The sequence below is a fragment of the Citrus clementina genome, unplaced genomic scaffold (assembly GCF_000493195.1).
Source record: "Citrus clementina cultivar Clemenules unplaced genomic scaffold, Citrus_clementina_v1.0 scaffold_3, whole genome shotgun sequence".
NCBI lineage: Eukaryota > Viridiplantae > Streptophyta > Magnoliopsida > Sapindales > Rutaceae > Citrus > Citrus x clementina.
The window spans coordinates 35928010-35941093 of record NW_006262339.1 but is presented as its reverse complement, the minus strand read 5'-3'; the positions used below and the strand labels follow the sequence as shown (position 1 = coordinate 35941093).

The following is a 13084-nucleotide window of genomic DNA, read 5'->3' as shown; positions in this document are numbered from 1 at the left end:
ACATGATTTTGATGTTTCAGTTTTTGAATGTGGAAATAATGAAAATTATTCTTTTTTATGTTTTAAAATCTACATGAGACGTTCTTTTGTCTCCTTTGTTTGTGAAAATAGTCAACCTTATTTTGGACTGCATGACTCATAAATTATCGTCTTTTTCAGATGTTTAAGAAATTAAGTGTGTTTAAAGTGTCATTAGAAGGGATTGCGTACACCTTGGAGTTCAAGTAATATATATAATAGACATTATAGTTCATATTTAGTGAGAGATTTTCTCTGTTTTGAGGACCAAACCCATTAATTGAAATTCGGTTTATTCATTTCACACAGCTATGAATGTGCTTTACAAGATTTTAAACCCTTTTCGCATGGTCGGTCCTTTCATTTGATTCAAGTAATGTAATCCTACTTTTTAGCATCACCTCTTATTATGAACATCAAGGAAGCCCGAATTTGAGCCACAAAATTTTCAGCTTCAAGAGATTGAATTTAATAGGACGCTTCAAAAAAATTTTAATTTCTTTTGTAAAAGTAGTAAGCCAAAAAACAATTCAACTCTCCCCCTAATTTAAACAGCCAAGATTGGAATTCCAAATTCCTTATTCAATTTTTTAATATACAAAACGTTTATCATAACTCAGCACTCATAACCATGCGGCTACGCCTCCCCTTCCGTGTTGTTTGAGTGATTTATAAAATGAAAATTAGACACCATTTGTCTTATCACATAAAATCTCATTTTACAATTCATAGTTCTTACGGTCAAGTAAACAAAACTCTTGAATCTTGATGTCGTTGCCCAATGCCCATCATTTTCTCTTAGGTTTCATTTTTTCTTTCATAATTAAATATGGGTTAAATTATATTTTTGTTTTCATTAGTCTTGTTATTTTAAATGGTCACATATTTAATAAATCCAAATCTCTTCTTTTTTTATTTATTATTTTCTCTTTTTCAATTTGTCCAAGTTCTAAGCCATCATCCCCCTCAAGTGCACTCATAAATTTTCTTGTTAAAAAAAAAAAATTCTAATGAAGAAGCAAAATTTTCACTTTAAAATTCATATAAGAAATTGAAAATAAAAACCTTCAAAACATAATATTACTTTTTCAAAAATGATAAGAAAAAAAACCGTTCAATTGATCATTTAATAACATATAATTCATAAATCTGAATCAAAATATTAAATGACCTTGATTTATCTCTAATCGAATGGTTTTTTTTTAAATATAAAGATATGAATATATTTATTTTTAAAAAATAAAAAATAAAAAATGTCGCGACTTGTTCGAGGCCATAATCAAAACGAGAAAATAGAATTTGATAGGCACGGAGAATCGCTGATGAAATTTTAATATCGCCAACCTTCAATGCAAATCACGCCATTGATTTTTTCAGACGCCCTTGCTCTGCAAATTGGCTTTTTCTTATTTTTATTTCTCATAAAACTATTTTCAAATTAAAAAAAACCACAACTGTTGAAATAGAACCCTAAACCATTTTTTTTTTTGAAATGGAAATAGAACCCTAAACCTAGATTCAGAGGAACTAGAAGAGGAAGAATTAGGAGCAGGATCGAATGGGCTTTCAACAGAATGAAAGAGTCTGCCTTATATAGAAGGGAGAGGAAACCCTAGCTTGAGTGAAATGACAATACTAGCCTCATAATGAGCTGGATATGACCACATTAGGCCCAGTTTCAATTCATCACTGCAAGCCCAACGAGTGATTATAAAATTCACATTTTCGAGGAAATTAATAACTGGATACCTGAACTTTGAGAAAACAATAATTAGGAGTATAGTTTTTATTATTTTCCATAAAGGTCAGTGTCGAATTAAAATCGAAAGCAATAAGAGGTCAAGCCGTCAAGAAATTAATAATCTATTTTGGCAAGATGGGATTAGGGTGTGTGAATGTATTTAAAAAGGATGGGGATATTTCCACCCCACTATTTTTATAAACCCACCCCACTTTTAGAAAAATAATTATAATGAGTTCATAATATTTTTAAAAAATATAAATTGATAAAAGGTTTGTACAGTTAGTCAATTAAATCCTTCTATTACTTTTTTTTACGTTCTTTAACCATTTTCAATCATAAATTTTAATATAATTTTTATTTTACTATTTTATTATTATGATATAAAAAGACAAAATTACCCTCATAAATTATGAGTTATTCTATCTAATAATTTAGGTATTTAATTTTGTGAATTATAATCTAATATTTTTAAATGAAACCTAATTATTATTTCACTATCCTTACTTGTAAATGACATAAATTTGAGAATCTAATAATTTATATAAAAATTGTGTATAAAGACACTATGTTAATTTAATTACAAAATAATAATCATACTAATAAAGTAGTATTAGAAACAATGCGTTTGGTACAAATTAGAAAAATATAGAAGTTAAAGTAAATTCTTGATAATTTTATTTTATAAAGGTAAAATAGTCAATTTAAACTCATGTCAAATCAATATTTGTAATCAAATATGCTAAAAAAATCTAAGTCACAAAAAAAAAAGAAAAGAATTAAGATGGATTTAATTAATTAATTCTCCAAAGTTCTTCTTGATTTGAAAATTTTAAAAATATTGTGTAACTTTTATAATTATTTTTTAAAAATGGGGTGGAGATATCATCACTCATTCAAAAAAATAAATTGTTCTTTTCACCGAATTTTTAATGAAGTTCTTTAAAAAATTGTGTTTTGCATAAATTACTAGTAGATTCAAATCTAAGATTTGTTCCCTTGGCATAAATAAAAGATTATAACTAAGCTTTGGTATTGTATATAAACAAATATATCATTACTGATTAGAAGAAACGCAAGTATATAACCAGCAAGTTGCAACAAGAAAAAGGGTGCAAATTAAAAAATAAAACCGGCAGTTGATGCTCAGGTGCTCAAAATTTTTGAGCCCTCACTTTCAAACACCAATTAAACCAAACCAAATGAACTCTGCTTTGTGATTATGAACAAAGCAATGATCATTCAAGTTCTGTCCATAGACTCATCGAAAGTTTTGCGATATCCCAACGCTGTTCTGTTATAATCAAATGAAGCAAGTCTTGCTTTTCGACTGCAAGAACCCAGGCATTTTCTTTCCCCTCCTCTCGGTTACGTTGGAGAGGTAGCTCAAGGTTCTTGTTATCTCCAGATTTTGAGGAACTACACATAAACTACTACACACTATGATGACTCACATTGAAACCGTTGCGATATTACCAAGGCACACATATTAGACAGAAGAACCTCTCAATAAATGTATAGAAATTAGAAAGCATGGAGGCAGTCACCTTCAGATTTATAATATTTATAAAAATTATATTGAGACAAAAACATTAAAGAGAATGCAAACATTCAGACTTTTAAGATGACTTTACATATCTCGATCTTATAAGAATAACGTAGTGCATACTTTACCTTTATATCACTTGTACTGAGGATAACTAAGTCAAACCAATTATTTTTGTAACCATACCTCTATTAAATAATAACCTTGTTATAGTATTAAAAATAGTCGGTCCCAACATTATGACCATAGAGAGATTTTGCTCTATATAAGAATTCAATTTCAGAATTACTTGCAAGATTTTCAAGCAATTCTTCTATTAATTGAATTTCCTACATCAATGTCCAACAATTCTACATACATATAATCAGTGTTCATCAAATGGTTTATCCTACTAGGTACCTGCAAAAGAGTATATATTCAAGAGAGAACTTGAGTACTTTTGCAAAGGGATGATGGTCAAACCATTAAGCTTTCACTTCCACTTGTTTTGGCTCGTAATCTGGGAGCAACAAACCAAGCCCTTCCTTGCTATCAGGAGCCAAATAAACTTTGTTCTTGCTCTGATACAATGGATTCGCTGTCAAAACAAGCAACTCAGAATTTCCATTAATCTCCAAGACCTCAGGCAGTCCATCATAGCATCCCCTTGACAAGCCCACATCAATTCTTATTGCTCTATTATCACAAACAGCATTTATCCCCTTTTCCTGTATCGTATGGCCCATAATCATTCTCTTCACGCCAGGAAGAGTCGCAAGAGCATGTTCAAGAGCTGAACAATCACATTTCTTCTCCTCATCCGAAAACTTCCTCAACCAAACAACAGCATGCCTCCCTTTACAATATCCTGGCGCAGACTTCCCCATTAACCCATTGATCCAGTCCCTCACTTCTCGATTAATCCTCTCCAAACCATACTCTACGTGTTGCTTCAACAACCCTCCATGAACAAAAACAGAGTCCCCAACTACTAGCACGGTTGTATTCTCAGACAAAAACCGCCTTGCAATCGGACCATCCGGTCTCAATGCAGCAATTCTAGCCCTAACACCATTATGATACTCTTTAGCCATACTCTTAAAAGCTAAAGGAATCCCACTAAACAAATCTTTCGGCTTTTCTAACCCTACACATAAAGATTTCATTTTGTTGCCAATACAATACCAATTAGCCCAATCCTCAAACTCTTTTAAACCCATTTCAGTAGCATATCTAAAATCAGCTTCAATGTTCATAATTTCATGATTGCCATTCATAGTAATAAATTTACCTCCGCTTTTCTCAGCTTCCCTCTTCAATTTCTCCAACAAATAAAGAATCTTGATCTCATCATCACCTCGATCCAGTACATCACCAATTTGTACAACAGTGGCCGTCCCACCAGTCCATTGATCAGAACCGTTGATCAAGCCAGCCAATCTGAGCGCTTGCTTTGATTTCTCCAAGTCCCCATGAAGGTCACCGATGGCAATAAGACGATCAACGCGTGGGAGGCGCGTGGTGGGTTCGCGAACATTTTGGGAAGTTTTGGGATCTGGGTTCGGTAAGAAAAGGCCACCGCTGACTGTGAAATCGACGAAAGTGTCTACGAATGAAGAGAGTAAGGAAGGCACGTTTTTGCATAAAGGGTTTTTGTGTTCTGTCTCCTTCATTCTCTACGTCGTCTTTTTGTGTTTGAGAGCCGGATGTTACACAGAGAGATAGAGAGAGAGAGAGAGAGAGAGAGAGAGCTGGAGTTTGAATTACGGCGTGCGGACTGCGGAGTTTGTCAATCGTGGTGGCTGGCTGCAGTTAACCATTGGCTTACGCAAAGCTTCAACCGTATGACGAGTCGTTTTTCTTTTGGATCAAGACGTAAACGAAGTCGTTTGGATTTGCGTTTACGTGCAACGAGTCGTCTTGCTTCGACATTCTATTTTTTTTTAATAATAAATCTTTGAAAGAAATAAACTTTTTTTTAAATCTTGTTTATAATTTTTATTAAATTATGTAAAAAAAATTCAAAACTATTATTATCAGTTTTCTACCATTATTGTTGTCGCACAATATATTATCAAACGCTTTTTGCTGATTTTAAGATTAGAAAGATAAAAAACTGAAAATGTTGTAGTTTTATTTAAGCAAAGTTTAAAAATAATTTCTTAAAAAAGCTTGAAAATACTATTTTAAAAATAATAAGACACGCGTCGACCGTGATCTATTACTACGACCGACACGTCGGCTTGCTCCACGGCAACCACAAAATAGTGTCATAAATAAACGAAAAACAGAGGTGGCAGTCAAAAACCCTAAGGCCTAAAACCCCACTGTACGTAACGTTACAAAGAGTACAGAAAGAAGGGAAGGGAGAAGAAGATGAATCACGTTGCAGGAATGGAGGAGCAAATTGTATCAGAGAGAATGAGAAGAAAGTTGGAAGAAGTTAATGCCGCTGCTCAAGCCCATCTTGCTCCTGTTCAAGATCATGTCAATTTCACCCTTCAGGTCTCCTCTTTGTTTTTTATTTTTATTTTTATTATTATTACTATTATTATTATTATTATTATTATTATTTTTTTTTTTTGCAATTCTAGGGATTTTTCTTGTTTTTATCAAATGGGCATGTTCCAAATAATCATATTTATTTCAGTAATGCAAGCTTCTAGATTGCTGGGTTGGTAAAACTATTTGTTTATTTATTTTAATTTCTGGGTTCGAATTTATTATGCTTTGATTCCTGTTCTAAGACTGGCTGTCTTTTATTTTTTTCTTGTCAAAAATCACATTTTTTTTTGAGTGATTGTATTGAAATTGATTGTTTGTTTGAATGGTAATTGCCTGTAGCAAGCGTACTTCAAATGTGCCTATGAGTGCTTTGACAGGACAAGGAAGCAAGAGGAGATAAGCAATTGTGTTGAACATTGCAGTGTTCCTGTTGTTAGAGCTCAGCAGCATTTTGAGAATGAGATGGCTAAGTTTCAAGTAAGTTCTTTTGATTTTATCACTTGATTTCAGAGAAAAGTTATATGCTATTCTCACTCTCATATTATTTCTAGCTTAGTGATTTATTTGCACACTTGGTCCTACTGTTATGATCCTATTTTGGATATGATGCTGATAAGTTGTGTATTGCAATTTATAGAACTTTTTGATTGTTGTTTTATCCTAGATTTCAAGAACTAGCATGTGGCTAAACTACTAGGCATATTGTAATTTGAAGATGTATGTCTTATATTTTCTATAATCACCTCTCTATCCTTGTGTTATCATTATGGAAAATTATTTGACTGCCTAAACACATAGACGATTGTGACTGCATTTTCTGTCTTCTAAGAAGCTTGAGCGTGGTGACTTTTTCACCAGTAGTAAGTAATCAATGAATTATGTAACTAACGAATTTTAAGTACTTACACTAATATACATGGAGCAGTATTACTAGCTATTTGTGTATGATGCTTTGTAATTGATATCAGATATGGCACACAGATTCAGCAATGTAGAAAGGTGCCAGTATCACTTGCATACATGCACACTGGCGGACGTTCTTCACTTTCGTCTTCCTGTTTCATAAAAACCTCAAAATTTCTCCCATTCTCAATGCTACTTTGTTTTCTATAATGATCAAAATGCTGATTCTTCTTGTAGTTTTCTCATTGTTTAATTTTCATTTTTATACCTTTTTCTAAATTGACAAATAGTCGGGCAGTATTCTATCACGGTTTAAACATGAAGTGAATGCTCAGTATCATGCTATTTGGTCTTCTGTTTTATAATGTATTTCGCTGAGGTCACTCAAGTTTTAAACAATTTTTATTTTGACATCAGTTTCTGGAACTTGTGGTTCTTTCTTTTTGGCGTTCTGCAATTCATCTTGTTCGTAAACAATTTCTGGATCCTGTTTGTTATCACTTAGGAAATCTTTGTTTAAGAAACTTCATGGTTTACGCTTGTATTACTTCCAATGACTTTAAATTAATAGTCTCGTATTTTGGTGATACAAGTCATTTTTTAACTGCTTTTACTATGAAGAAACAGAAGAAAAATGCATATCTATGTTATAATTTGTGTGTCTACGCATTTTAATACTTCATAATATCATATACTTGATCTCAATTTTTTTAATCTCGAAAGTATCTTGTGAAGCCGTCATGACATGCTCAATAATGCAATAACTTGTTCAGTTCTTTTATTGTCAATGAATTTCTTATAGAATCTTTTTCTTCTGGATGCAGGAGAGATTGAATAGGTCTCTAATGGTTTGCCAAGACAAGTATGAGTCGGCTAAGCTGCAAAAGATTGGGATTGAAGCTGTAAACGATTTGGAGTCCTGTGTTAACCAGTCAATAGACGACAACATCAAGACATTGCCACCTCTTGTTGAAAGATTGAAGACACAATTCTCTATCAAGGATTAAGTCAAAAGATTATTGCTGACTCAGTGATTGTTTTGTATTTTTGCTTTAGATTAATCATTATATTCATATTTAAGCGAATAAAATTCTGAAAAGACATCGAGCTCGATTAGGCAATGCTTAAGATTTTCTTAATGGTTGATGTTACAGCCTCTGAGAAACTGTTTCTTGAGATTATGGGGCATATAGAATGCTGCACTTCGGTTCATGTCATTTTCAATTAATTCATGTACCCGTTATGTCCATGGCTTTTTGATTTTCGCTCTTTTTAGTATTTCACCAAAGGTTATTTGATACCGGATACTAATTAATTAAATATAAATTGTGATTAATAAAGTGATGGTAAAGAATGAACTCGTCACACATTTTATATGCTTCAAATCAAAGAAGCAAGAAGAATGCTAAATGATACAAGAATTATTTGAATGAAATTCCATCAAACTAAACATGACGACTACTTTAATTTATTTAAAACATTACAGGAAAACTAATTTGTAAATCATGAATAGCAGAAGTTTTGAGAAAATTATAATATTAAGAGATGTTGCCATAATTATTTAAAACATTACAGGAAAACTAATTTGTAAGTCACGGAAGGTATTGTAATAGTTATTTGATTAAATCAAAATCTATGACAAAAAAACTCTGTATTAGATTAGAAGAATGTGGAGAAAAGCGTTACAGGGGTGATAGCAAGGAAGAGAAAGACAAAGCGAAACAAAATTAGGTTGTTAAAAAAAATAAGTGTTGTAGTGATTTAATCTCAGTAATAGTATAAAAGTGATTTTTTTTAATAAAAAATCATTTAAATATACACCGCCTAACAATATCCACTACTTTTGAGTTGATCAAAATTAAATCTAGTCTAGAAGGAAAAGAAGAAGAACTATTGCGGGGGGAAAAAGAAAAGGAGAAATGTCTCTTTTGCAGACATAGTTTACCATTCCAAGACAACAATTTTCCAATGAAAAAGATAAGATACCAGGGTAGAAAATATGATTAATAATGAGCAAATGACGTCCAATAGTTAATAATATCTACATACTGAATATAAGAGGCTTTGGCAGGTCTACACATGACCAAAGCATCAAAATGCGGGGAGGTCCAACTGAAGGTGATAGAAACTTCGGAGGTCAATCCCCAAAACTTCAACAGCTGTGTTCATCTCCGGCAGAATGACTTAGCACCTACAGATACTTTCTTGCAAGCGCGCGAACTTTTGTATCAAAATGAGATGATGTGATCCGGGAACCGGGCAAGTAGAGTGGATTAAGAAGAATCTGCAAATTCCCAATATTATTAATCAACAAAGAGAAAGCAGTAAAATTATTCTTTTAAGTTCATTTCTCAGCACTGAAAAACAATAAGCATTGCAGATCTTAAATGATCAACAAAGTGCGACATAACTTAATAAATAATTCCTACAAAGAGCTCCAAAAGCTAGAGGCAAAGTTGACACATCCTGACATCCCAGAAATTGCCAATTATTAAGTTCGAATAGCAAACAATGTGAAATTATTTTATCTACATAGAGGAATCAAACAGTTCATGAGTTAGTGACTTCCAACATTGTATAATAAAGAATGTACGATTACAGGAATGCCTATCAGATTTCTAAATATCACATCCTCACCAAGCAACAGAATGGAAAAATATAGATTCTTGAGACATAACATAATGAATATAATTTGTATTAAACAAAATGATAGCTCCAAAATATAGATATCCATGGTAACTAGAGTCAATCCACCAGAAAGAAATTGCTACGCAATCAAGACAAATTAAAAGCAAGGAAACTTCATTGGAGAAGCCAACATTACCTTTATATAGAGCTCATGGACCTCTTGGAAAAAGCTCTTGATCCCATCATCATTCCTAGAGTCGTGAAGTAGCATAAATCGTGTATGTGTGGAAAGTCAAAGAAAATACCAACACAGAACCAGTACACAGACATAAAACTCTAGCAATTCATAAATTGAAACTTCCACTTTTATATTTAGTAGCTTTTTTTTTTTTTTGGTCAATGAAGCAGCATCCGATACTTTCACACAATTTTGATTGATTTGCTCTGATCACTAGATATCTAAAAAATGACAAAGATGAACAATAGAAATGTCATGGCATTTATTTGAGTAGATGTATGAAGGATATGACCAGCTGTAACGTATACTGATACCACCAAGTCATTGAACCTGTCAATTGCTTTCAAGAACCTGCCAAAGAAAAAAGTATGATTATAAAATTATGAGGTTTCAAAAAAAAAAGGCAAAATCAGGATATAGTACAAACTTTCCAGTACTGTTGGCATGAATAGTTACGGAGAAATAGAACTCACATAGCACTGGTAGTCCATGCAAGGTCCTGAACAATATCCAGAGCAGCATGTAATATGAACTGATGCAGCTGAGCAGCATCTTCTCTCTATCATAAAGCAGACATGTGATCAGGCTAGCAGCATCCAAACAACTTGCAAAGCAAGGCCATGAAAACACAAGTAGATATTAAAGTAAACTGAAGATAAGGACTTGAAATTATGTCGCCACAGATAATTGAGTATCTTAGTACTGAAGTTCAGTAGAGTACCACTTCCACATTCCACTACATTTGACAGCACCAAACATCCATACAACTATAATATTCACTTAGACAAAAGGGTCTAGCACTATAATGCCCTTTTTGGTGCGAGTACAGTACCTTATGATTATCAGATTTACATGCTGAAAATTGAAAATAGAATATCAAATGATTTTTTCTCAAGGTTAACTTTTAGCCAGTAATCACCATGAATCTCAAAAGACACAACCATAGGTCGTTGATGCTCACCTCCAAGAATACAACATCTGATACATACAATTTGCAAGGTACTATAGAAATCCATTATTGACATAAAAAATATAATTTGAAATCAACAAACTAAAAAAATAGAACTACCCTTGCAACTAAGCATATAAAAGAGAAGCAGAAAAAAGTACGAGAAATTAGCATACTTTAGCAGCAGAGCCAACTTCAGCTTCATATATCGGAATCTCATTCCTGCTCACAATAATAAAACAAGCTGTTGTTGCCATCCTCCTCCGTCGCAATACCTAATAAAAATAATAGGATTTGAACTCCAAATATAAGGGAAAGTCAATTCAAATGCACCACTGAAAAGTAAAACATCACGATGGGTTGGCTTGCTTTTCATCCAAAACCACAGCAATCAACTTATCAAACCCAACCAATAAAGTATCAAATCAGTTTCAACTCATCCCCTTTTTCCTTTTGATGTTTGTTACAGTGAAGATTGCACAAGTTTATTATATAATTTGGATTGAATATGAAAATGAAAATATCTCTATTAAGCCTCTCTAGCATATATAGTTAATTTTGACCAATCACTTTACAAATTAAGTGATGTGTTCCAATTGAAAGTGAGATAATTATTGTGATATGTTCAATGCATTAAAATAAACTTTTTTTTTTCTAATTTTTTTTTAAAAAAATAATTTTCTTTTCGGATCTTTATAACTAAGGAGGTAAGATTAAGTGTGCGAGTGAAGATCTGATATGCAAAGTGCAAACGGAAGAACAAATACATTAAAATGCAAACTTACGATTGACGAGTTGCAGTTGAAATCGGTGGCGACGCGGTGGTTCCGGCGACGGAGAACGAAGGTTTGAGCTTAATTTGAAGGAAAGTGAGGAAAGGGTAAACAGTCAAGAAGCATTTTTAGAGTTTCTTTGGAGATCCAGTGTGACAGAGACGACGGAGCGGAAATGGAATACGAATCGTAAACGAACACGTGTCTCCAAATTCACGTTAAGCCGGTAATGTTTCATTTAAGTCCTCGTTATTTGTGTTTATTTTATTTCAGTTTAACAGTTTGTAGAAATAATCAAAACGATACCTGTGTCCTTAAGCAAATCACCAGGCTAAAGATCCAAACTTGGATGAAGTAATTAAAGCTTGAACAATATCATTGAACTGAACTTTAACATTGATATTAAGAACACAACTTTTTTTATCAGAAACAAAACAAGACGGGACACTACATGACAAAGGGAACAAAATTGAAGTGTTCCACCAACACAATACATGACTTGATACGAACAGGAAAACAACAATAAAACAATTGGCTAATTTTGGAGATCACAATCCTTGATCAAATTATAAACATGCTTTCCGTATCCAAACCGAAGAGAATCGAGATTCTGTTGGAGTTTAGTCACAAGTCTCTGATGAAGATGAAGTGAATTCGGTCGCATTGTCTCGATCAATGCTGTTTGAATCACATAGTTTCCGTACTTGTCACAGGCCACTCGAAAAATTTGGCCACTGTTAAGAAGAAACTCTTCGACTATGTAATTCACTGTGATTCGATACTTCAAGCAGTTTTGGACTACAAAGCTGCCGCATTTGGTCAAGGAGAGATCTATGTAATGGCCTCTAAGCGAGAAGCAGATTGTTTCGATCAAGTAAGGGTCCTCGAGTTCTAAAACGTGCTGGACTACATAGTTTCCGGAGAAATTCCTGGAGAGGCTCGCCGCGTTCACGGAAATTAAATACAAGATTTGTTTTCTTCGCGGACCTTTCATCTCGTCGATGAAATTGTTGAGGTTGATGCATCCTTGTTCGTGGCAGGCCAGATATAGACAATGCTCTAAGGCAGCTTGATAGATGAAGTCATTCTTGTTGTTGTGCTGATAAATTTGCTCTAAGCATTGCAGTACAACAGAGGAGCCCGGTTTCGTCATCATTAGTAACCTGAACAATCTTTTTAAAGCTTTCATAACAAGATCAAGCAAAGGCGGCCGATTTGCCACTGCTTTCATCAGCTTCCTGATTGATGATGAACCGAATTTATCAACTGATGCCTGGACAAACAATTGATCTTGAGACGTTATCTGCAATGTAATCCGCAATAGCTGGTCCTCGTTGCATGTTTCAATGAACTTTCCAAAGACGAAACGAGCATATTGGTTACATATAATCTGAAAAGTAAACTCGGAAACCACATTAAATACTTTGTCTAGAAACCTGGAGTCCCCAGAAGTTAACTTTTCCTGTAAGTATTGTGAGCCCTGTTCATCTTGAGCCAGTAAAAGAATACCAGAATTGGCACAATGCTGAAAAGGGTTTGCTTGGAATCCTAACGGCGTTTGAAAATTGGAGCTTGTGATCGTCTCGTACTGCGGGTTTGATGTGCCGCTCAAATTAGGAACTGTTGATCTGCCACTCGAGCTAGGAACTGCCCATGTACTCTGTGGGTATAATGGAACTGGAGGAGATGGGTGTATTTCATTAAACGAAGAATAAGAAGGATCGTTGACTTGAAGGTTTTCAAAAGAAAGCGAAAGATTGTTGAGTTGCGTTTCAGATACAGGATGTGTTCGAGAAGTCTCCAT

General features: G+C 33.6%; 4 protein-coding genes and 1 non-coding gene across 5 annotated transcripts; 1 reads left to right on the top strand and 4 right to left on the bottom strand.

Moving 5' to 3' along the window:
* Window positions 1–1270: 1270 nt before the first annotated feature.
* LOC112100579 lies at window positions 1271–1407 on the bottom strand. The gene has a single exon (XR_002906947.1). It is a non-coding gene; the product is annotated as a small nucleolar RNA snoR86 (small nucleolar RNA).
* Window positions 1408–3577: 2170 nt separating this feature from the next.
* Window positions 3578–5194, bottom strand: LOC18049688 (shewanella-like protein phosphatase 2). Its single transcript, XM_006442705.2, has one exon. It carries the CDS (start codon window positions 4955–4957, stop codon window positions 3770–3772), a length of 1188 nt encoding a protein of 395 aa, XP_006442768.1. The 5' UTR covers window positions 4958–5194; the 3' UTR covers window positions 3578–3769.
* Window positions 5195–5534: 340 nt separating this feature from the next.
* LOC18049687 (protein FAM136A) lies at window positions 5535–7944 on the top strand. Its single transcript, XM_006442704.2, has 3 exons — window positions 5535–5789; window positions 6129–6266; window positions 7517–7944. Exons 1-3 carry the CDS (start codon window positions 5661–5663, stop codon window positions 7697–7699), a joined length of 450 nt encoding a protein of 149 aa, XP_006442767.1. The 5' UTR covers window positions 5535–5660; the 3' UTR covers window positions 7700–7944.
* Window positions 7945–8653: 709 nt separating this feature from the next.
* LOC18049686 (trafficking protein particle complex subunit 2) lies at window positions 8654–11449 on the bottom strand. The gene is made up of 6 exons (XM_006442703.2): window positions 11293–11449; window positions 10684–10782; window positions 10032–10117; window positions 9848–9909; window positions 9517–9602; window positions 8654–8976 (listed from the first exon to the last, which is right to left on the bottom strand). Exons 2-6 carry the CDS (start codon window positions 10762–10764, stop codon window positions 8884–8886), a joined length of 408 nt encoding a protein of 135 aa, XP_006442766.1. The 5' UTR covers window positions 10765–10782; window positions 11293–11449; the 3' UTR covers window positions 8654–8883.
* A 366-nt stretch (window positions 11450–11815) lies between these two features.
* Window positions 11816–13084, bottom strand: LOC18049685 (pumilio homolog 12). The gene has a single exon (XM_024187455.1). It carries the CDS (start codon window positions 13082–13084, stop codon window positions 11816–11818), a length of 1269 nt encoding a protein of 422 aa, XP_024043223.1.

Bases quoted from the DNA above. Each gene is read 5' to 3' on its own strand.
- LOC18049688 (XM_006442705.2), bottom strand. From the start codon at position 4,957: ATGAAGGAGACAGAACACAAAAACCCTTTATGCAAAAACGTGCCTTCC.
- LOC18049687 (XM_006442704.2), top strand. From the start codon at position 5,661: ATGAATCACGTTGCAGGAATGGAGGAGCAAATTGTATCAGAGAGAATG. The intron at 5,790-6,128 runs GTCTCCTCTTTG...AATTGCCTGTAG, and splicing joins ATGTCAATTTCACCCTTCAG to CAAGCGTACTTCAAATGTGC. The intron at 6,267-7,516 runs GTAAGTTCTTTT...TTCTGGATGCAG, and splicing joins ATGAGATGGCTAAGTTTCAA to GAGAGATTGAATAGGTCTCT.
- LOC18049686 (XM_006442703.2), bottom strand. From the start codon at position 10,764: ATGGCAACAACAGCTTGTTTTATTATTGTGAGCAGGAATGAGATTCCG. The intron at 9,910-10,031 runs GTGAGTTCTATT...TTTCTTTGGCAG, and splicing joins GCATGGACTACCAGTGCTAT to GTTCTTGAAAGCAATTGACA. The intron at 8,977-9,516 runs GTAATGTTGGCT...GGGAATTTGCAG, and splicing joins TCCATGAGCTCTATATAAAG to ATTCTTCTTAATCCACTCTA.
- LOC18049685 (XM_024187455.1), bottom strand. From the start codon at position 13,084: ATGGAGACTTCTCGAACACATCCTGTATCTGAAACGCAACTCAACAAT.